This window comes from Ursus maritimus, unplaced genomic scaffold, assembly GCF_017311325.1.
Source record: "Ursus maritimus isolate PB19 unplaced genomic scaffold, ASM1731132v1 scaffold_9, whole genome shotgun sequence".
Classification (NCBI taxonomy): Eukaryota; Metazoa; Chordata; class Mammalia; order Carnivora; family Ursidae; genus Ursus; species Ursus maritimus.
In genome coordinates this window covers 72962864-72985980 of record NW_024427107.1, presented here as the reverse complement: position 1 = coordinate 72985980, position 23117 = coordinate 72962864, and the positions used below count along the sequence as shown (strand labels likewise).

At 49.4% G+C, this 23117-nt stretch overlaps 1 protein-coding gene across 2 annotated transcripts in view; it reads left to right on the top strand.

The window, feature by feature from the left end:
* Window positions 1-23117, top strand: part of ZFAT (zinc finger and AT-hook domain containing) — a 206638-nt gene that overhangs the window by 149452 nt on the left and 34069 nt on the right. For both annotated transcript variants that reach the window (XM_040626166.1, XM_040626167.1), the window contains one exon: window positions 13163-13301. In XM_040626166.1, the coding sequence (XP_040482100.1) occupies window positions 13163-13301 (139 nt within the window). The remainder of the gene's footprint in view (window positions 1-13162; window positions 13302-23117) is intronic.

Here is a 23117-nt window from a genome sequence, read left to right as displayed (position 1 = left end):
GACACTGTGTTTTAGTTTGTGTTCTCTTCCCAGCATGTAGGGAGCACTTAGTAAATATTTGTTGAGAGATCTGATGACTAAATGAATAAATTCTGTAGAACTTCAGCGCAGCAGATGCGTCCTGGAAGAGAGCTGGGTAAAGGTGGGACTCTGAGCTCCTTCGAAGGCCTTTAGCCACAAAGACACGGGGTTCAACAACTCTTCCATTACTGGGCTGGCCCAGCTTGGGGCTTGGCTTCACTCTGTCCTCCGTTCACTGGGTGGCCTCGAGCCCACAGTGCTTTCCTTCTCTCAGAGCAGCGAGGAGTAGTGAGGTTAAAGAGAGACAGAACACACGTCATTGCTCTCGAAGGGAGATGCTCAGTCCCCGGAAGACCGAGCTTGGTCCCAAGGGCAGAAGATGCTGTAGGCACCCTGCGGGGAGTCAGGCCCTGCGTGATGTGCGGGCTCCGTCAGCCCATCAGGAGCTGTTCTTTTAGCAAAGAGCAGATTTAATTTCTGTAAGTGTATTGTTTTCGAATGTCGGGCGCAGACGGCCTTGCCTCATTATTGTATTATGTTCAAGAAATCTCTCAGTGGAGATTCCTGTCGGTGGGAGTGTGGGTAATCTTTTTCTGGTGTGTTCTCTGGAAATCTATGGAAATGCAGGCATGAGGGCTCTTCAGTAGGCGGTGTTGTGACTCGGTCTAACGCGGAGTTCTGGAGGGAGCAGCAGGTGGCAGGCTCTTCCACGGGCTGTCCACACGGGAGGCTGTGCAGAGCCTGGTCCCTGAGGCAGGAATTTTGGGGAGGCCAGGGGACGGAAAGGTGAGTGGTTTGTGCCACCAGAGCTTGTATGTGCTGGAAATACGACCATGAAAACAGTACCATTTTGTTGATCTTGTGATTGGCAACAAAGCCATTTGCAAAAGTGAAAATGTAAGAGGAAAAGTTGCAGAAACCGTCCGTTCAGTTCATCAGCAGGCAGATGGCCCTGAAAGGGTGCTTGTCTGCAGCAGGCCTGTGGGTAGGGAGCCCGCCGCCCAGAAGAGTGGCTGGCGTGTGCGCTTCGGGGCCAGACGGACCTTTGCTCACCCCCTGGGTTTTCCTGGTGACTGACTGTATGTCGTTCCGCAAACCACTTAACCTCCCAGGGCCTCTGCCTCCCCGTCTGGAAGATGAGAAGTGATGTGTCCTCCCAAGGTGCTTGTGAGGCATGTGCTGGAGACCCAGGGACCCCAGTCCTCATCCCCAGTGCATTCGGGCTCCCCTCCTCGCCCCAGACGTCTTCTCTTGCCCCGGATTGTAAACAGGGACATTCTCAAACCCCAAATGCAAGTGTTCAGGCAAAAAAGACTGCTCTCACCTGTCCTTTGAATGAGGCAGTTTGCCCCGAGTGTCTGTGTGGAAAGTCTCAGCAAGTCTCAGCATGTTACTAAACTTCAAGTCCCTTGTCTATAAAACGGAGCTATTAATCCTGCCTTGCAGGTTGTGAGGATTAAATGAGATACAACTTAAAATGCTTATCATGGTATCTGGCACGTGAGACTGTAACAGTATCGATTATTATTATCAGACTACCAGCAACAGCACGGTGACTGGAGTTTGAGCATCTCCACGCTGCTGCCCTTTTTACGTCGCCACTGCTCCTCGCGATAGAACGAGGAACCGTGCCCAAGGCGTGCAGCGCTTTGGCAGTGGAACCCTGGCCGAGCGCAGGTCTCTCTGGCTCCAGAAAGCCCTGCCACTCAAAGGTCATGAGGAAGGTCCTGGGCTGCAGAGCTCTCCACAGCCAATGGTGGGGAAGCATCTGTTGTGACTGTCGCTTTCAAGAAGTAAAATCCAGGCAAGGCCTCTGTTGGAAGAGGCTGTCTAGGCTCGGATTAGATGGAATGCTTCATCCGTCCCAGGTGTAACTGGGATCCTGGGATCCCATACTGCTCGGGGTGGCGAGGTGCTGGCTTGCATTTTGGGGAGTCGATGGCCACCATGGTCATTAATGAGAGCAAACTCCGTCTTCCTGTCGGTTTTCTCCACCGTACAAGTGCTGCCATAAATCTCATAGGTGTCCTGCCACCGAAGCCCAGGGGAGGCTCTTGCGTAATCCAAGACTGTCTCTCCCCTTGTGTCACTTGATTTAAGGCCAGCAGTGCCAGAGTTACACTTAGTATTTCCTTCCAGCCCGTCATCGGGTCTCTAGCGAGACATTCCACCACAGGCTTCTCGCGGGCCGTTTTAGGTCATGGTGGATGTGTCACAACACTGGCCGTGTTCCAGCATCACCGTCCTCACACAGATGAGAGACAGTAAACCTGAAAGCCGCCTTCCGTGACAGGCTGTGAGCGTCGTCCTTCGATTATTCATATGAAGTACGGCTCCCGCTGGTTGGGTGCTGCGTGTCATTCTAGGCACGTTACGTGCGTCATCTGTGATCATCGAAAAGCTTGTGAAGAGAGTCTTTTATGTCGCGTATTTACCCATTTAATCATCCGTTCAGTTTTTACTTTTCCTACTGTGAGATGGAACGTCCGTCCAGAACATGACACACGTGTGAACCTGTGGTGTGACGGATGACTGCGATGTGAGCGCACATGAGCGCACCCCTTCTCCCTTCCAGAGGTGACCACTAGCCTGACTTCTCTGACAGTTACCTTTCTGTTTTCTCTGTGCTTTTACCGTCCGCGTGCGCGTCCCTAAACAACGTAACGTGGCATGGCACGCCTTTGAACTTGATGTTGTATCTCTGTATGGATCTGTATGTGGAATTTATGTTGTTCTGCAGGTTTGATTGTTTTGAACTTGGCTTCTTTGCTGGACATTACGTGGTGAGACTGCTCAGTGTTCTTGCCTGTAGCTCCCCTCCCCCGCCCTGCGGTGTCGCGCTCCACCATGTGATGGGTCCCCTGCTGTGTGGCCTCAGCCTGGCGCTCTCGGCCATTCCACTGCAGGTGGACGCTTGGCTTCTTTCTGGGCCGCTACTGCGAGCTCTGCTCCTCTGCGCTGTGTGCACCTGCGCCCCAGTGTCTTTGTCCTCGACATTGTCCATTGTCACCCTGCCTGGAGAGGACTTGCGGAGCCATGGGGCCTTCCGCTGCACCAGGCGATGTCCCGCTGCTTTCCAGAACGGTTGCATCCGGCAGCACCAGCAGCCGGGGGGGGGATCCACACCGCACGTGCAAACACTCAGAATCACCAGCCCCGTGGGCACACACTGCCTCCTGCATGTGGTTTCACTTCGTTTACATGGTCGTTAATGAGGTGGAGGCCCTTTTCATGTATTTTTTGGTCCTTTGTGTTTCTTTCTCTTTCTGTCTCTCTCTCTCTCTCTCTCTCTCTCTCTTTTTGGTATACTGTTCAAATACTTTTCCATTTTCCTGTTGGGTGGTTTTGTTCTTTGTTTTCAGGAATTCTTTGTATACAGTTGACTCTTGAGCAACATGGATTTGAAGTGCATAGTCCCTTACATGCAGATTTTTTTTCAATAAATACATTATTGCAAATGTGTTCTCCTTATGATTTTAAGTTTCTTTTCTCAAATTAGCTTTACTCTAAAAATACAGTGTATAATACTTAGACACAGTGTGTGTTACTCAGCTTTATGTTATCAGTAAGCCTTCCGGTCAGCATAGGCTGTTAGTAGGTATGCTTTTGGGTAGTCAGCGGTTGTATGTGGATTTTCAGCTGTGTGGGGTTGGCATCTCGGTCCCGCATTGTTAAAGGGCCAGCTGTATTTTGGCTGTGGCTATATTTTGGTCACATGTTGTGAATACAATCGCTTGGTCTGTGGTTTTCCCCACTCTTTATAATGTCTTTTATTTATTTATTTTTAAAGTTTTTATTTAAGTACTCTCTATACCCAACATGGGGCTCGAACTCACAACCCCAGTATCAAGATTTGTATCCTCTTCCAACTGAGCCAGCCAGGCACCCCTCTATGTAATGCCTTTTAAGGTTCTTAAGGTTAAGGAGTGCCTGGCTGGCGTAGTTGGTTAAGCATCCGACTCTTGGTTTTGGCTCTGGTCGTGATCGCACGGTCGTGATCTCAAGGGCCTGAGATCCATGTTGAGCTCTGCTCGTACAGCCAAGTCTACTTGAGAGTCTTTCTCCTCCCTCTGCCCCTTCTCCCCATGCACTCTCTCTCTCAAACAGATCTTTAAAAAAATAATCAAGTTCTTAAATTTAACGTCATTTGAAAAAAGGTCTTACCCAGATTTTTAGTTTCTGTTGGTGGGAGGGTTTGCTGGTCTAACCTCACATGAATCACTAACAGAAAGAGGAAGGTGCTTTTCTTTCTCATTCAGCTACACAAGTGTAGTAGGGGGCCCACTGTGCGGGCCCTGCACTGGCTCCAAGGGGGCGCAGATGAGCGTGTCCGGTGTGGATTCTGCTCTTAAAGGGCCGCAGCCCGTGGGCGGGAGGAGAGGCCAGTAATAGTCACACTGGAGCGGGATCAGCGTCACGGGTTTAGCAGGTGCTGGGTTGGGGGGTGGACAGCGGAGGAGAGGGAGCCCTCCCGCCTTCCTGGGACTTGGGGAAGGTTTCAGAGGTAAAGGTGGAGAGAGTAGCCTGTGAGCTAAGACTTCTGAAGAAGGAGTAGGAACTTGTCTGGTGAACATTTCCCCTCTTATGACCTACAAGATAATGCACAGACATTTTTGGTAACTTGGGAATAAAGAAAATGTTGAACTCATCAAATTTGGCTGAAATCTGTGAAGTGTAGCATTATCTTCTTTCAGAGCAAAGGGGAGGTCTTGTTTTAAGTGGAGAGGGGACGTGTATTTCTTATCATCCCGTGACTCATGCTTTCGGGATCTAGGATTTGAGGCTGTGCTTAGAATGAGTGGATCAGGGGTGCCTGGGTGGCTCAGTCGGTTGAGTGGCTGCCTTTGGCTCAGGTCATAGGGTACTGGGATCAGCCCTGCATCAGGCTCCCTGCGGAGTCTGCTTCTCCCTCTGCCTGCCACTCCCCCTGCATGTGTGCGCTCTCTCTCTGACAAATAAATAAAATCTTAAAAAAAAAAAAAAAAGAATGAGTGCCGAATACAAGTGGATTGGCCTGCTCGTTCAGGAAAGTGTGGTTTGCACACACATGTTGTATGACCTGCTACACTAAGCACATCCCCTCTTGTTTTGGTTCATGCAGTATTAGGATCAGTGGGTTCTTTCTCGAGGTTATTGAGAGGAGACAGAGTCTGCCCCAAGACACTCGGGTAGAAGGAGGACAATGACAGAGGACAGAAATGGACGCCTCATAAAACACCCGTAGGGGGACCCACCTGGGTCCCAAACTGGGTGTTACACGCAAGTAATGAATCATGGAACTTTACATCAAAAACTAGGGATGTACTGTATGGTGACTAACATAATATAATAAAAAAATATTATTAAAAAAAAAAAAGTTGCCCTGGAGGTTAGCCAAGTAGAGGAAGGCAGCGTGGGAGCGTTGTTAAGGAAGAAGAAGCAGCCCAACAGCATGAGTGGAACCGGAGGAATGAAAAGGTTGGAGCAGCCGACTGTGTTGAAGAGAGGGGGCAGGTGAGGTCCTTGGTGGCTCTGCACGTCTCCCCTCCCCCACAGGCTCTCAGGAGACCTGGAAGGCCCCGGGGGGAGTGATGTAGATACTTGTCCCGGTAATAGACCCATCAGGGACTTGAGTTTGGTCCACAGCTGTGCCGCCTTGGGACGGTCTGTTAGTGGGGTGTTCTGCCCGGAGGGCAGATGGAGAAGGGACCCTGTGCTGTTGGGGCCTTGTGATGCAGGCTGCACGTGGACAGGGTCCTGGTCAGAGAAGTCGCAGGCCCCAGCAGGGAGGTGGCATGGGCTGTTTTTAAGTGCAGGTGAAAGCCATTGGGCAGTTTGAGCAGAGACATGACAAGGCCCGTCTGGTGTACACCTTTAAATGATATTTCTCGGAAAGGGACTACAGAAGGGTCAGCGAGGAGGCCGGGAGACTAGTGCGGGCCATCTGGCCATCCCGGTGGCTGTGGGATTTGGTAGGAGACAAGGTCTCCAGACTCAGGCCTTGAGCCATAGACACTGAGCCCCTGTGCAGGCGCTCGCCTTCCTCATGAGATGCTCTTGGGAAAAAGACAAGCTCAGGGCCTAGGGCCAGTTTTGTTTTGTTTTGTTTTTTAATCTTAACATTTGCATGTTCCTAGTTACTTAAAACATGCATTCTATTCTAGAAATCCTGGAAAACATAGAACTGTATGAAGAAAAGTGAATGACCCCTCGTCGTGCTCTCTGCTCACTCTTTGATGTTTCTTTCCGAATTCTCCCAGGCCTGCAGGAATCCGGGACCTGGCAGCCTTCACCATAAAGCACGGGTCTGGAGGGAGTGTTCACGGGTCAGCTCCATTTAAGTAGGCCTGAGCTTCCTCCCTGCAGGCACTGTTCTAGGTGCTGTAGTAACAGTGATCAAAACAGACCGAAAAGCAGCAAAAGAAATTGTGCCCTCCTGCCATTTATATTCTCAGGGAGGGAGTAGACAATAAGCAGAATAAGTAAATTGGTTGTTACATTAGAAGGTAATAAATGCCATAAAAAGCAAACCATTCAAAAGCCGTCAGGGGCGCCAGGGCAGGGAGAGGGGAGACCTCACGGGAACAGTGGCATCGGACTGTGACCTCTGACCACCTGTTGTGTAGAGTGTCAAGGGAGCGTGCACCTGGGAGAGCCTGGGGATGCAGGCGGGTGAGCTTAGTTTTCTGGGGCTCTTTTCTGAGAGTGTATTGGGTGGGAAAAGACCACAGAGTGGTGAGTTCTGACACTGTAGCCTCCCCGCATGGTGGTGGTGATGATGACGGAGCGGACGTTTTGAACACTTGCTCACCATCTGTGTAACCTCTGTGGCCCCCCGCCAGTAATCACGTGCCATCAGTGTTTTCCTGGCCCCAATTTCCGAGGAGGAAACTGAGAAGCCAGAAGTTCGGGTCAGTGCCTGAGGCTGCATGACCAGTGGATGGTGGCCCTCGTGCTGCTAGGAGGTGGCCCCAGCTGTCCCAGCAGCAGCTTTGGTTAGTGATTGGGCCTCACTCAGCCTTGGTTGGTGTTTGGGGACTGTGGTGGTTTTAGCTTTCAGCCGAGGGCCCGTGTCAGGAGCCCCTGCTACCCCCTGACCCTCCTTGTGCTCCGAAGGTTTTCTGAAACTGCGTCTTGCCCCTTCGTCCCTGGTTGTGCGGGCCCCGGAAGGGAAGCAGTGAGATTTCAGTGCCCTTGCCCCCTGCGCCCTGGCCTCAAAAAACAAAAATGTAACAGTCTCTTCAGCTTTTCTTCTTTGCCTGTGTAACTAACCCTTGATTATTCTTTGTAAATCCTGGGGAGATGGTTTTTTCCTGTTGGTAGTGTTTGCTTTTCATGGTTAATTTTCTGATTTTTTCCTATCATTTTATGCTGTAACCTTTGATTCTGAAAACGATCGCAGCGATAATGAGAGTCGACATTTACAAGGCGCTTGTGGTGGGGGGCCCGCCTCCAGCCTCAGGCCCACCCTGATGCAGCCCTCCGTGAGCAGCCTCCTTGGGAGGGTTTGGGCTGCACAGAGAGGGGGCTTCTCGAGGAGGGAAGGTGGGAAGCACGGTGACACCTGGCAGGAGGCGCTTCTGAGGATGACGGTAGCAAATGTGAACGTACAAACTGATGAAGTACAACGGTCATGAGGTCTGATGTGTCTTATTTCTCAAAGCAGACTCATTCTCTCTCTGTCTCTCTCTCTCTCTGTGTCTCTGTCTCTCTCGTCACCTCACTGAAACCCTGTCAGGTAGGCAGGGAAAGTTTGTTTTCCCATTTCACAGATGTGGAATCAAAAGCAAGGGGTGTTGGGGACTTAGCTGGGGTGTCCCAGCCGGTTAGTGGTGTTCCCAACACCCGAACCTCGGTCTCCCAGCTCCTGGTTCGTTCACGCCTTCCAGCACCACGCTTCTGCCTGTGCGTGATGTAAGCTGCTAGGGCAGGCTCTGTGCTGCCAAGGTGTCCGCATTCCGCTAGGCCGGCCTCCATCAAGCATCGTCTAAACCTTCTTGTACCAATCAGCCCACTTAATAAAGGTCGTAACGATTGTATAATGTTCTCCTGCATTTTGAATCCAAATTCACTTAGATGCCAGTTAGACTTGTGGTTTGTCTCCTTCCTTTTCTTGTCTTTGTCTCTATCTCTACATCAACAAGTTAAGGTTAAGAAGTCATGACTTGTGGTCATAGGTTGTGCCCTGCTAGTCATCTGAAACCTTCTTGCGGGCCATTCCCCTTTTCCGTCCTTCCCAGATAGTGGTGGGCCCAACACAAGGGCCAGGTTCACGTCTTGATCCCTGAGCCTTTTGGTGTCGCTGCACGACCGTATGCCATACTTGGTTCCCCAGACCACACACAGCGCCATCTTGCCTGGCAAGGGCCTTCCTGCTTGCCGCGGTTGGAAGCCAGCAGAGCACCCTGCCCTGCCTCCAAAAGGGCATCCTGTGCTTTGCAGTTGGTTACCAGTGTCACAGCCTTGGACATCACCTCTTCACCAGCTTCTCGTCTGTTGTAAAACCTTCCTCTTGATGCTGACGGGAAGTTGGGTTAGCCTCACTTGCTCACTTGAGTGCAGTTAGAGGCCTTCTAACCACATTTCTCAGAGCCCGGTTTCACGAGTGAGATAGGACAGCCTGTCATCTCCTATTTGCAGTCTTCCTATTTGAAGAACTAGAACAGTAAATCCTCCCATTGTGAAAAGTGACATAAGTCGGAGAACTCCCTCAACAAATTCAACTGCACTTTCTCTTTCAACTCAGATGGATGATCTTCGGTGCACCTCTAGAGAAAGATTCTCGAAACGTCTTTGAAACATGACCGACCCAAAGCCCAGTTTCTGCCCCTTGGCTTCTCTCCTTGACCTGGCCTTTGTGCTTAATTAGCATGTTACTGGGATTCTTCTTGTTATGGCCACTAGTGCCCACTCCCTAAAAGCCTGGTGCCGCAGACCCTTGTTAGGACTTCCCTTAGCAGATTTCTTAGCGCATTTGACTCTGCCGTCCCTCGCTCCATGAAGACATTATTCCCTGGATTCTGTGACTCCACCCACCCCTGATTCCTCTGCTATCACTCTTTCTTGTCCTTCTTCACCAGCTCATCCTCTTGCCTGTCCCCCCATATTCCAGGGCGCTGTTCTCATGCTGCTTCTCTCTCTACTTTACACATCCTCTCCTGACGGTGTGTTCCACCTTAGGGCCTCGGCTAGTCGCCTGTGCTCAGGTCTGTATTTATGGCTCGGAACTTTCCTCTGAGTTAGGACTTCATTCTCTTTTGTCTTTTTGGAAGCACCTGCCTGGATGTCCAGAGTTCTGTGCTCACACCGTCCCCTCTCTCCTTATCCACAGAACTCCCTCCACAGCTGGAACGATGCATTTGTCCTGTGTTGTCCTCGCTGGAGACTTGGGGGTCATCCTGAGGGCACCCACCTTCATCTGCCCACACTGCCCCTCAGTCATCGGGTCTGGCTGGTTTTACCCCCCCCATTTCTCTTAAAGCCTCTCTTCTCTTTCCACTTTCTTGTTCCACTCTTATTTAAGGCCCTATAAAAATATCTGTATTATTTATCCGTGATATATATATGTATGTGTCTATATAAAAGATATGTAATCTGTAATCCTGTTTAAGCCTGTATCATAGATGTATCTGCATCTCTTGTCTTCACCACTGCAACAACTAGATAGTTGGTTTCTGCCTCCAGTCTGTTCCTTTCAAATCCACCCTCCATTAACTTCCAGAGTGGGAATTCTAAGTGTGAAGACACCCGGCGGAGACACGTGTCCTGAAGCCACCTTGTTGGCACGTCCCACTGTGATCTGGTGGCTGTCTGCCGCCGTCTTCTCCACCCCCGGCAGTCCCTGCCCAGGAACTGCCCACCTTTCTCCCAGCCCACTGTGGCGCCTCTCATGTGTAGAAACTGGTGGTTAAATGTGGGCTGCCTTAGGTCTGGGAAATCCAAGAATACCACACCGTGCCCCTCCTGATGGAGCTCCCAGAGGAGATAGTTGTTCAGGAAATACTGGCAAATGGGAGATCAGATCACCTCTTTATGGCTGGCTGGGCCTGGGGCCCAAAATCCAATGACCACTGGTCAGGCTGGGAGACTGTGATACTTTTGGTGACTTCCTTAACCGTTCTGCACCACAGTTTCCTCCTCTGTAAGAAGGGGATCTGTCCTGTGGAAGGATAATCATACCTATCGGAGTAGGTGGTTGTGAGACTCCTAGGAATTATTCCACGCAAAACACTGAGAACGACCTGGTCTGTGGTCGCTCTGTGTATGTTAGCTAAAACAGTCGTAAGTATGATGTTTGATTGCATTTCTTAATAGCTCCAGTGTAACACTGAACAGCAGGCGTACCTTGTGGGTGATTCGGTTTATTTTGGCCACAGCAAGAACTTGGATGTTTTGTTTCACACAAACTCCGCTGTTGTAGCTGCTTGTATTTTCTCCTAACTTTTGGGCAGCTTCTGGCCTGAAAGCTTTAATAACTAACATCCCTTCAAAGAGCTAGCGTCCTTTGCTATCTGCCGGCACCTGACTTAGACACCAACCGAGTTTTCTGGTTTAGTTTGCCTAGATAGCATCTCACTCTGCGGTTGACATCTGCATCCCCAAACCCGTGTGAATTCAGAGAATCACAGCTCCCTCTCTCCCGGCGCTGTATGCCCAGGGTGAGAGCACAGTTCCCGACTCACAGGAGCAGGGTGGTAAGTACGAGCTTCACAAATGACATTTCAAGACTTGCAGTATTAACTGTGCAGTCAGACTGTATGTCTGGCCAGCGGCGTAGAGAGGTCATCTGCTCTTTCCTCCGCCTCTGTGCCCAGCAGAATTCCCTGCTGAAACGTGGCAGCACCTCCTCACAGGTCTTTGTTTTGTGTGAAGGGCCCAGTTGTGGCTCAGTGACCACAGTTGCTGGGAAAAGACCCCGAGCAGAAGTTTTAGTGGTGATTGATTTCACTGAGAGGTTGCAGTGGCCTGAGGCCTGAGGGAAAGAGGCAGGGCGGCGCCCCTCTCTGACCCTCAGTGCTGGCGAGCATCTGAGGGGCTGCTGACCTCCCTGCATCTACCAAAGGCTATGATCACTGGCTGTCGGAGGTTACGGAAGAACGCATCGTCCTCGTGGAGCGAAGATTGGTCAGTCTTTGAAAGCGTCTCTTCCAGCTTTAAGAATTGAAGATTTGGGTACAAATTGGTAGTCAGTCCGTCACAGCTGGGCTCACCTGTACATTTTTTGTCCGTCTGCTCACATTTTGGCAGTTTTTCTCCTCACTAGCCATTCTATCGAGGAGCAAGGCCTGGGAATACAAGAGTTGGAACCCTCACAAGGCAGTTGCTCTTCGTGGCCCCAAGAAGCCTGAAATTGTCTCTGGAGCCTGGAATTAGGTCTGTAGGACCAGGTCTCGCTGTGGTTGCCCCTTCCTCCCTCTTATGCCCACTGACCACTCCGTGCTGGCATTAGAGCATTTTCAATTGTTCTTTTTGATTTCTGTGTAAATGCCAGTGTTCCAAAAATAATTTCATAATATTTGCCTATTTAGGAGATGAAAGCACTTGAAAATGTTTTAGTTTCTGTTTTAACTTTGCAAATAATCACATCCTGGCATTTTAGATGTCTTGTTCTCTGCTCAGTAGATAGATGAGAGAGCCTGGCTAATTTTTGCCTTTGTCCCAGGTCCTTTTGTTTGCTCAGTCCCATGGGCTGAGCCACAGGGCCGAGTGTGGCACGTGCGGTGTGGCACAGAGCAACCCGTGACCAGTGGGGTCCCTAGGGAACGTTTCAGGCTTTCTCCCGGGATTGACTTCCTGTGTCCTCCTCTCTGAGAACGGCCCTCTTGGGAGTAACAACATTTCCTTTATAAGCCAGGATGGCACCTTTTTGTGTGCTGGTGTGACAGACAGAGGGGCAGGTTTCTCAGGAAGCCTGGACAGGACTCAGTCATTAGTTGAGTAGTAAAAGGAAAAGTCTAGAATGATGCTCAGGTTTCTGCCTTCAGGTGATGAGCTGATTTTGCAGAAAGAGAGTGCGTCTGAAATTATGTATGTTTATTTGGAGGGCCTACAGAGCATCCCTGTAGAGATACCTGGAAGACGGTTGAAAATTCCTGTTTGTGGTTTAGGAGAGATCCCCACTGGCTATCTATCAAGCTGTCAACATGATCATTGGAACCACTGCAGGAGAACGAACAGGGCCAAGGACAGAACCTTGGAGAAAGCCAGCATGTCCCATTGTCCTATCCGAACCCCCTGTACTGTTCTGAGAGCTGCGACCGCCATGGACTGCTCCTTCTTTCCCATTTCTGAGGGCCAGCAAGCTGCTTGTGTTCCCCAGCGGTCCTGAATGCACACCTGGGATTCATGTAACACTCTGCTGGATGGTCGGAGAGCACGTGGTTTAGAGGGCTACCGATACCGTCTTGACTGGGAGTCAGGGCATGGGACATGATTGTGATCCCGGTGTCCATCCATCACTCATCTGATGGCCAGATCTCACTGTGTTCCCCACGGGCCCGAACAGCCACCCCTTTCCTCCCCACCACTCATTCTGAGCCCCCCAAAGCAATGCAAGGTGGCAACAAGGCTGCATAACCCATTGCATCCTTATCTTGAAAGTGCTTGTCCTGCCCAGGTGTAGGGAGTTGGAAATAGATTGACCAGGTGGATTTCCCTAATGGTGGACAGCTGTGGGTGGATACTTGCGCATATGCACGTGCTTGCAGGGAAATCCTGGGGAGGAAATGATTTAGTTAAACAAGTACATCAGGGAATAATTGTGAGGGGAGCTATTTTGAAAGACATTCACTTGAACAACAACAAAAAAAGGAAAATGATAGGTTACCGTATTGCTTTTTTGTTATTTTTCCTTGAACAAGAACTGGAGCGGACAAAATAAGACAAGAAGTGAAAGCAACCAAATTGAGCAGAGGCGCTGCCTGCTCTGGGGGCGTCCTGCACGGTCCCCGCAGAGGCAGGCCTCAGCATCCTGCAGTTGTGTCCCCTCCTCCCCGAGCATATCCTCAGCGGGCGGCCTGCTCCTCACGGGCTTTGGGGACGTCAGACACCCTGGGGTGGGAGATTACCGGAGGAGGACATCGGGGCGAGTTACGCCTTCTTCCTTGGGGGCTCGATCTCCCCCGGGCTCCCCTTCCCTAACCCATCCTCCTTGTCCCTACAGCCTTTCCGCTGTGCCCACTGCCACTACTCCTGTAACATATCCGGCTCTCTGAAGCGGCACTACAACCGGAAGCACCCCAACGAGGAGTACGCCAACGTGGGCACCGGGGAGCTGGCGGCCGACGCGCTCGTCCAGCAAGGTAGGCAGCGTGCCCCTTGGGTGGAGCTGGGACGTCGTACAGCTCGCACCTGATCCCTGGGCCTCTCGTTCATTCTCCACCACCATCGTCGTGCTCCACCTCCCCCACCCCCATTGCGGTGTATCAGCATTCCTTATGGCCTGACTGGAAATCTGAAATGAAAAAAGTCATAATTTACCCACAGATTTTACTACCCGCCCCACAACGTTGAGTATTGCCTTCTGTTCTTTGTCTTTATGTACCTTTTTCAGAAATGAAAGTTCATGGCTAACGTGAACATTTTGTTTTCTTTTGACACATGGCCTCCCTCATTAGAACTCCAAAGGCTTTTTGGGATCTAGCATCAAGTGGCAGGACCCCATTTATTTAGCCATGCTCCTGTTGGACATTGTGGGGTTTCCAGATTTTTCCTTTGTTGCGATTTTAAATAATGCTATAGTAAACGTATTTGTATTGGAGTTTCTTTCTATGATCCAAAAATATTAATGGAGTGCTCAGATTACTTACTCAACCTGAAAAGGATAAACCATTTAGAACATTTAAACTAAAGACGATAGATGAGGGGTGCCTGGGTGGCTCAGTAGGTTGGGCGTCCGACTCTTGATTTCAGCTCAGGTCATGATCTTGGGGTCCTGAGATGGAGCCTTGTATCAGCCTCCACACTGAGGGTTGAGCCTGCTTAAGATTCTCTCTGCCCTTCCCCCTCTTCTCTCTCTCTCTCTCTCTCTCTCTCTCTCTCTCTCTCAAAAAAAAGATGAAAACCGCTATTTTTGAAAAATAAGAGAGATTTTTTTTTTTGCTGCCGTTTTCAGTAAATGATCACATAGTCCCACTTGAGAAGGTTTTGCTTATGTGCTGTTGCCAGACAGAGAAGTGCTGTTGTATTTATATCTCCGCTTCACTAATTCAACTAAAAAAACGATTGCCGCATACAGTACAGCAGTTTTTACTACTTCCTGAGTCCTGTGACTCTTTGGAACCAAAGACCATTTTAGAAACCTGCCCCCAGTAAGCATGGACGCGGGACCGTAACTGCGGCAGCTGCGGCGCTCTGAGTTTCCTGGTGCAGCGCGAGGCTCCGCTTGCTGGAATCGCCATGAAATGCATCTTAATGTACAACAAATGAATTGACTGAATCCTTCAGCACTTTCGGTGACAGGGCTGATATATGGAAATAGACAACAGCATAAAAACTCAGGATAATTTTAGAGCCATTCATCTGGGGTAACAGGGAGTGTGTGCCTTGTGTTTTAATGACCGTTTCCTGGAGACTGGGATGGTGTCTTGGGGGGGCCCTGGCTCGCCTCTGTGCCCTCTTCCCTTAGCTGCGCATTCGGACGAGTTACCTAGCCTCCCCAGCTCAGTCCCTCACCTAAGAATGGAGCTGATCGCGGCCACCTCACATCATGGCGACGGGGTCGAATGAGAGAACACCTGAGTGACACTCAATACATTTTCATTTTTTTTTTTTCCTCCTGAAAACGTCTAAGATCTCTAGAGCCATTGCATCCTTTTTGATGACCCCCATCCAGGAATCACAGAGGAGAGAATGAATTGCCTAAGAGTCACCGTAGATCTCTGGAGAAGCAGGCTAGACATTCCTTTTAGGATTCCTTCACACTGTCGGAGTGGATTGGCAGGAAATAGACCTTTACTGTGGCTGTTGGGACAAGCGTGGGGCTCTGATTGATGATCTTATCACTGCTCTCTGCTTCCAGACTTTCATCATTGCCTTGCAGTGCCGAACTGTTGCCTGCCCTATGTTTTCAGTTAGCTTCCTGAGACGGTCATCAGTTGACATTCCTTGACATGGTCTGGGTTTTAATTTTCATCTTCGCAGGGGTGTTTTTGGTCTTCTTTCGTGTGTGTGTGTATGTGTGTGTGTGTATACATACATACATATTTCCAGTGCCCCCTTCAGGAGACGTATTGAGGAAGGAAACAACTACACGTCTTTCAGCTCATAAGAGACATCGCACCATTGTGTTATGGCAGGAGGCTAGTTTCTGAAATCAGATAGCTGTTTGTATGAACGCAGCTTAGGAATCTTAAGAGCACGGAGCTCACACTGTTTCCCTGTCTGGAAGAGGGAAGGAGAATGGGGGGGCAAAGTGGGATGGATACAGTTACTGTGTTTGGAATGCTGGGTCCTCAGGAACCACTGGAATTCTTCCTTTTCTTTTGATTAGTTTCAAGTTATTTCTCCCCCCTCTTGGTTTTGTGTTTCTCTTCTCATCAAAAAATATCTTCACGGGACTTTATAATTTGTTGTTTTGATATAGAAGAACGTGTGTTGGAATAACGTAATAACAAACGGTGAACAAAATGTAGATTTGGAGAACATTCTCCAAATGATGCTGTAGCTTCCCCACGCCAAGTGCAAGAACTCCTTGTCCATCAGCCGTAGTAAGTGGTGTCACCTGGGACACAGGCCAAGCCATCAGTTGTGGACAGACGTTCTCCCACCCACAATGCTCAGGGATTTGAGAAGGATGTCAGTACACAGTGCTGTGTGGGAGGTAGGGAAGGGGGCCTAAAAGGCCAAGATGTTTCTGTTCCTTGTAGGTCTCTGAGGGAAGGTACCATGGTGTTCTCCATGGAGTCTGCGTTAGGTTCAGTGGGCTCCAGAAGCCCCTTGGAATGGCAGCGGCTCAGGCATCCACCCACAGTGTTCTGTAAATGTTTACCTCCCACGAGCAGGGAGAGGGAACCTGACTGACAGCGTTTGCCAGTTTCTGTGGTGGAGGTATTTCTGCTATGGCCCATTTTAAGCTACCAGTGTGATGTCACTCACTGGGAAGAGGTGTACAGAGCCGGCTTGAGAGCTGGTTGAAGCCTGCTGCAGCCCACTTCTGGTCCTCAGGGCACAGGGTTGACAACGCCAGCAATGTGTCCCCCTGGGCCCCTTCAGGATGCACCAATTCTCTGAGGACTCCGGTGCTTTCTGGTAATTAGACGTGTCCTGAATGCCATGTACTTGTTGTATTCCCTGGTTGTATTGGGTGTACTTCTGATCATTGGAAGGCAGGTTAGACAGTCTCTTACTCGTTTTCTTAGCCCATCACTTTTCATTAATATGGATTGGAGGCATTTTCCCACACACACACATTTTCATGTTGTATTGCTGCAGTGGGCCTGCCCATTTTTCCTCTTGAAATATGCCTGATGAAGCTAGTTCACTAGATCACAGGTTGAGAGGCGTCAGATTCTTCGGTGCTAAGCCTCAGAAATTATTAGCTCACTCCTAGAGCTCACAGCAGGATAGAGATGGGACTTAGCAGGCTGCTCGTTTTCCAGTGACCTCAAAGTGGTCCTTCAAGTCACTCCAGATTATTGGCGTGAGCGCAGGGATGGGAGTCAGATGGACCTGGAGCCGGGGTGTGTCTGAACACTGTGGTCCTGGGATGACTTCCTTAACTTTTCTGAACGTTGGCGTTCCACATCTTCGCAGAGGAGGGGTTCCTACCTGCCCGGCAGCAGCCGCAGAGATTAGATATTATTCTCTAGGGTCCCCGACTGTGCCTGACACGTGGCACTTAATAAATGGCTCAGATTTACTATCCTGTTTATTCCCATGTTCCCTCCTCACCATATATCTGTTGTGCTCAGCATTGTGCTGGACACTGGGATATGGTGGCATTTATCGCTAGTGTGGCCTGGGCTGGGGACGCTCCTCCAAGGCTCCATATTCTGACTGTAACAGAACAGGTGCGTTCCAGCCAACAGTACCCACCTTGCTCACGGGAGGAGAATTTGACGCTTCTCCTCGGTGCTGACCCTTCTCCCAGCCCCCACAGTTAGAGGGTCATTGAGGCAGGGGTGGTGGTTGGATGGGAAGCAGTGAGAGGAGAGGGCTCAGGGAGAAGACTTTGTGGCAACTACTAAAATCTTTGTATCATTTTGGGGCCCCTGGGTGTCTCAGTCGGTTAGGCGTCTGCCTTCGGCTCAGGTCATAATCCCAGGGTTCTGGGATCGAGTCCCACATTGGGCTCTGTGCTCAGCGGGGAGCCTGCTTCTCCCTCTCCCTCTGCCACTCCCCCTGATTATGCTCGCTCTCTTTCTGACTCAAATAAATAAATTAAAAAAAATAAAATCTTTGTGTTATTTTGAACTACCATATGAGAAGAACGTAAATGTGTGTACACGTGCCTTTTGGATGTGTATCCATATGTTACCTTTTCACACCAAATTCAGGGATAATAGCATAGAAGGAAATCCAGAAACTGTCAGCTAAAAAAAAGTCATTTATCTGATTCTGGGACATTTTAATTTTAAAATTGTCTTTATTAGGGCCCAGATTCCATACATTCCTGGCAGATGCTTCCAGTGATGTGATGTCATCATGTGTGTTATTGGTTGTTATGCGTTAATTTCTCTCACAGAGGCCCTGTGAGGTTGGCACCATCATTCCTGGTTTTTGCCTTTTTTTTTTAAGATTGATTTATTTATTTTAGAGCGAGAGAGTGTGAGCAAGAGAGCCACAGGCGCAGGTAGGGGAGGGGCAGAGGGAGAGGGAGAGAATCCCAAGCCAGCTCCCCGCTGAGTGTGGAGCCCATTGTGAAGGTTGATCCCAGAACCCTGAGATCCTGACCTGAGCTGAAATCAAGAGCTGGATGCTGCCCCCCCCCACCCCCAGGGCGCCCTCATCCTTCCCGTTTTAAAGTAAGGAAACGCGGGGGTGGGGGATGACCAGCCCAGGCCACAGAGTGAGCAGGCGGCTGGGCCACACCCAGCTCTGGATTCAGAGTCTGGATTCTGCTGCTGGGCCAGTACCCCCTGAAGTTTGTCTCAGGCGTGCACTCGAGGAGGAGGGAGAGGAGGAAGCGGCATGGCTCTGTTCTGGCACAGCGATCGGTTTGCATTTGCTAGTGGTCACAGGATGCTGTGTTGAAAGGTCAGACACTCGGGGTGCTATTGACTTTTCTTATTTGTCTCCAGGTCTAGTTGCTGGTCTGACGCAGGGCTAACTCTGGGACCTGTCTCTCTTTCAGTGTTTCCTGTGGCTGTCTAGAGGATCTCAGATGCCGAGATTTGGGGGAGTGTGGGAAGGGAGCAGGAGGGATGTTGGACACTTGCTTAAGCTCTTGTTTCCCTAGCAGTCCTCGCTGGGATTTGGGACACCAGTCTGGCTAATAGTAAAATGCACTTCGTTTTCCCTCTGCTGTTTTCCCCTTTCACTGTTTTTCCTGGAGGTCTTCCGGGAAGCGGGGCTGGGGTTTGAGAGAGGTTCAGATGCTGTCTGACAGCATGCCATGTGACCGGGGGCCCTCTGCCTAGTGATTGCACGGGATTAAGATTCTGATCCTGAGCGCATTTCCTGCTTCTGAGCGGGGGCTCTGGCCGAGTCCCAGGACAGGCACTGAATTAAGAGACAAGAAGGAGTGAGAATGTTCACAAAGTCCGATTCCACATTTTACTTCTGAATATTGTATAATCCAATTGCTCTGTATCCACCTTCCTTTGATAATTGAGCTCCTTCCTTCCACTTACTGTTTCGTGCCTGTGTTAGTCTCTTACCGCAGCTGTAACAAATGACCAGGGGCTTGGCAGTGGTTTAAACCACACAGATTCATTATCTTATGGTTCTGAAGGTCACATGTCCAAGGTAGGTCTCAGAGGCTAAAGTCAAATTTGCCAACAAATCTGTATTCCTTCCCGCGTCGCCAGGGGACACGCTGTTGTCCTGCCTTGTCCAGCCTCCAGAGGCTGCCCACGTGCCTCGCCTGGAGCCTCTTCCTTTGCCCATCCTCACGGCTGCCAATGGCTGTGGGTCTTCCCCCTGTTGCTTCTCTGTGACCTGTCTTCTGCTGCCTCTTTGTAAGGACGCTTGTGATTACAGTAGGCCTGCCTGGACAATCCAGAATAATCTCCCCGTCTCAAGGTCCTCGATGAATCACAGCTGTCAAGTCCCTTCTTACCGTGAGAAGTAACCTCCCCTGTTACGGGGATCTGGATCGAATATCTTTTTCTGTGTTTATTTACTTTCCTTTATAATAAACCCCCCACATACTGTCTTTGTTGTTTACTCATGCACATCCCATTCCCCAGGGTCAGCTCCTGGCGGCCAGGATCCCCACCTAATTCAGTAGGGCCCAGTCCCAATTTACAAACGGATCCCCACTGCTTTTTTCCCCCAGTGTTACTAAGGTGTCATTCACAAAGCTGTAAGGTATTTAGACTCTCATCCTCTAGTCAGCTAATACGTCTGTCACCTCACACATTAATCCTTTCGCTCTTGTTGAGAACGTTTTAAGTCTGCTCCCCTCATGAACTTCAGTTATCAACAGTTGTCACCGTGTTTCGCGGTACCCCTCAGACCTTATTCATCTTATAACTGCAAGTGTATACTCTTTACCCATCTCTCCCTACTTCCCCTGTCCCCTACTGGCAACCACTTTTCTACTCCGTTTCTATGAGCTTGACTGTTTTTTTGATTCCTCATGTAGGTGATACCATGCAGTGTTTGTCTTCTCTGCCTGACTTAACTTCACTTAGCATAATGCCACTGGGTCCGTCCATGTTGTTGAAAATGGCAGGGTTTCCTTCCTTTTCATGGCTTACTAATATTCCTCTGTGTGTGTGTGTGTGTATGTGTGTGTGTGTGTGTGTGTGTGTGTGTACACACACACTATGTCTTCTTTATCCAGTCATCTATTGGTGGACACTGAGGTTGTTTCCATTATCTTGGCTGTTGTGAATCACACTGCAGTGAACATGGAAATACAGATATTGCTGTGAAATTCTGTTTTCATTTCCTTTCGGTATAAACCTGGCAGTGGGATGGCTGTATCATATGATGGTTGTACTTTTAATTTTTTGAGGAGCCTCCATACTGTTTGCCACAGTGGCTACCCCAATTTACATTCCCACCAACAGTGTACAAGGGTCGTGCCTTTTCTCCAACATGTGAGTATATTTGGGGGTCCATTATTCTGCCTACTGGAGTGCCTTTTTTTTTTTTTTTCTTAAGATTTTATTTGTTTATTTGACAGAGAGAGAAAGAGAGAGCACAGGCAGGGGGAGTAGCCGAGGCAGAGGGAGAAGCAGGCTCCTCGCTGAGCAGGGACGCCAAAGCGGGGCTCGATCCCAGGACCCTGAGATCATGACCCCAGCCTAAGGCAGATGCTGAATCGACTGAGCCACCCCGGTGCCCCCGGGGTGCCTCTTTTAAACATATGATGAGCTTTAACATTTCCCCCTAGAGAAAACAAAGCCCTTAGAGTTTTAGGAGGTGGCTCATGGGTCACACGAGCAAGTGCCCGATTCTGGTATCTGACTGCCCAGCCCTGTGGTCTGTGCCGAGTTACGTTATCGGAAATGAAGTTGAATTTTCAGTAAGGTCACCCACCACAAAGGAGCAAAGATGTTTTAATGCCTAAAACTCTTCCAGAACTTATTGCATTCCAAAAAGAGCAAAAGATGCCATGATCGATTTTTTTAAATTGTGCTAAATTTCTGTGCCTTTGCCTGCTTTGTCGTGCTTTCTGAGGGAATTGGGATTTGGGGGTTTGCGGTTTTTATGGTGTGTACTTGATACCAGTGCCACAAGTACATGCGCCAAGTCTTCCCATGACCTTTATTGTGCATTGCATAAGAATGTAGTGAATTGAACTAGAAATTAATTTCGCTCAGCTTTGTTGTCCATTAAGTGGCATAGTTCTGCATTTAGTCTAGATTACATATTTCCAATGTGGTGTTCTTTAATTAAAGGCCATGTGGCAAAGGTTGAAGTTTTAATTAATGTGAGGCATTATCATATTAATTTTAATTTAAACATAATATAAGGATGTTTCTCTGCTTAAATTAGTTTCCATTAAAGAGTCTTTAATCTCATTCAGGTTGCTTTTGTTCCCTGCCTCTTGTTAAGTCTTTATAGGAGGAGCTACGTCAGTTGATCCAAATGAAAAGGCAGAGGTTCTCACACCTTAGAGAGTTTTTAAAGATGATCATAGGAAAACACATCATTTTAGATGATTAATAAGTGATAACAGGAAGCTAAAAACTACGTTTAATTATCATCTAGGCAGGAAAGAACAAGCCCGTTTGGTTTGGCCTAAAAAAAGTGCAGAGTGTGTAAGTTTCAGAAAATGAACACTTGTTTGAGCAGCCACCTCTGTGGAACGTTCTGGAAGTTTATGATTTGGTGTTGCCAGTCTTTCTGCTGACTCCCTCCCCTGTCTCCGTCGGACCCGCTGTGCGTCCCGCACCCTCCGAGTGTGGCGAGGCTGTAAGGCAGTGAGCTGAAGGTGTGAGTGGATGCACTGTTGGCTGCCCGGGTCAGCTTCCTTTTCTGCTTAGGACTGCGGAGTCACTCAGCACCTCGGGTGACAGAGCAGCGCCCTGTCAGATCCCACCGACATGGAACTGATTGAGGAGATCACACACGTCATACTTGCCTCTAGGAGATGCTCACATTGTGTTGTGCATCCCCATGAAATGTGCCTGGTGATTATCTAGTTTGTCAAGACAACCTCGTCATCAGGACGGAATTCCTCTACTCCCTTCTTAGTGCCCCAGCGAGCAAGAAATCCATCTCAGACCCTGGGAGGACACAGGAGAGCACAGCAGGTCTGAGAGACAGGGACGGAGGCAGCAGAGGGACTGGCTGCGGACTCCCCAACGCCAGGTGTGCCGAGAAGGGAGTGAGCGTGGTCAGTGTCAAGGCAGAGAAAGGAGAGAATGGGGGAGGGGGGAAGGAGACGAGGCAAGAGAGGAAGCAGGAACGAGGCCATACAGGGGTGACAGTAAGGTCACACAAGCCACAGCAAGGAGCTGCGATTTTATTCTGGGTCTCATGGAAGGCCGTTGGAGGGTTTTACACCTGTGAGAGATGGGATTCCATTTGTGTTTTTATTTAATTAATTAATTAATTTGAGAGATGGGGGAGGGGCAGAGGGAGAGGGAGAGAGAGAATCTCAAGCAGACTCCTGCCAAGTGTGGAGCCTGATGTGGGGCTCAGTGCCACGACCCTGAGATCATGACCTGAGCCGAAATCAAGAGTCGGAGGCTCAACCAGCTGAGCCACCCAGGTGGCCCTAGTTTGTGTTTTTCGAAGCCCCATCTGTGTGTGGGGTGGAGAGTAGACCAGCAGTGGCTGCAGGGAGACCAGTTGTGTCCCCCTCGCGGCCCCGGCCAGCGCAGGGTGGAGGCCTCCTGGTTCCAGCCGACTCTGGCCTGCTAACCGTCTGCTGCCAGGACGAGTTCCCCGGCCATTAGAGGTTCACAGCCCGTTAAAGTGATTTTTGTCGTTAGTAATTTAGTTATTGCTCCTGCTAGAATTTTAGAAAGACAATCTTTTTTGTGATTCTCAGGTTTTTTTCTGTTGTTTGGTTTTTTTACTTGGAGTTTTACATGCTCTTACATCCAGACACCTCCCAGAGCATATGTAAAATGTAATCAGCTCGATAAATAGTGACATTTCAGGATGTGACCAACTTTTTAATTGGTCCTTTACTGGGAAATCCAAATGGGAATTTATACAAATGGCTCAGCTTTTGATGTGAAGGAGATTGAGAATCTGGCTTTTGGTCTTAGTATTTTGGGACAAAGATGATTGAGAAAAGCAGCCTTGTCCTTCAGGTATTTGCTTTTTTCAAATGAAAAAAAATGAAAGAATAGTTTAAGCCACGTAATCACTTGACCACAGGAATTCTGTCACCCTGGCACCTAAAATATTATATATATTCGACTCTCTGCAAGTGCTCGTTCAAAAATGAAAAGAAATACATTAAGCCTTAAAATCTCTGTCCTGAAAAACACCTACGCTGTCGCTGTTGTGTTCTGTTATGGAGGGAGGCTGGGACCAGGGGTGGGTGC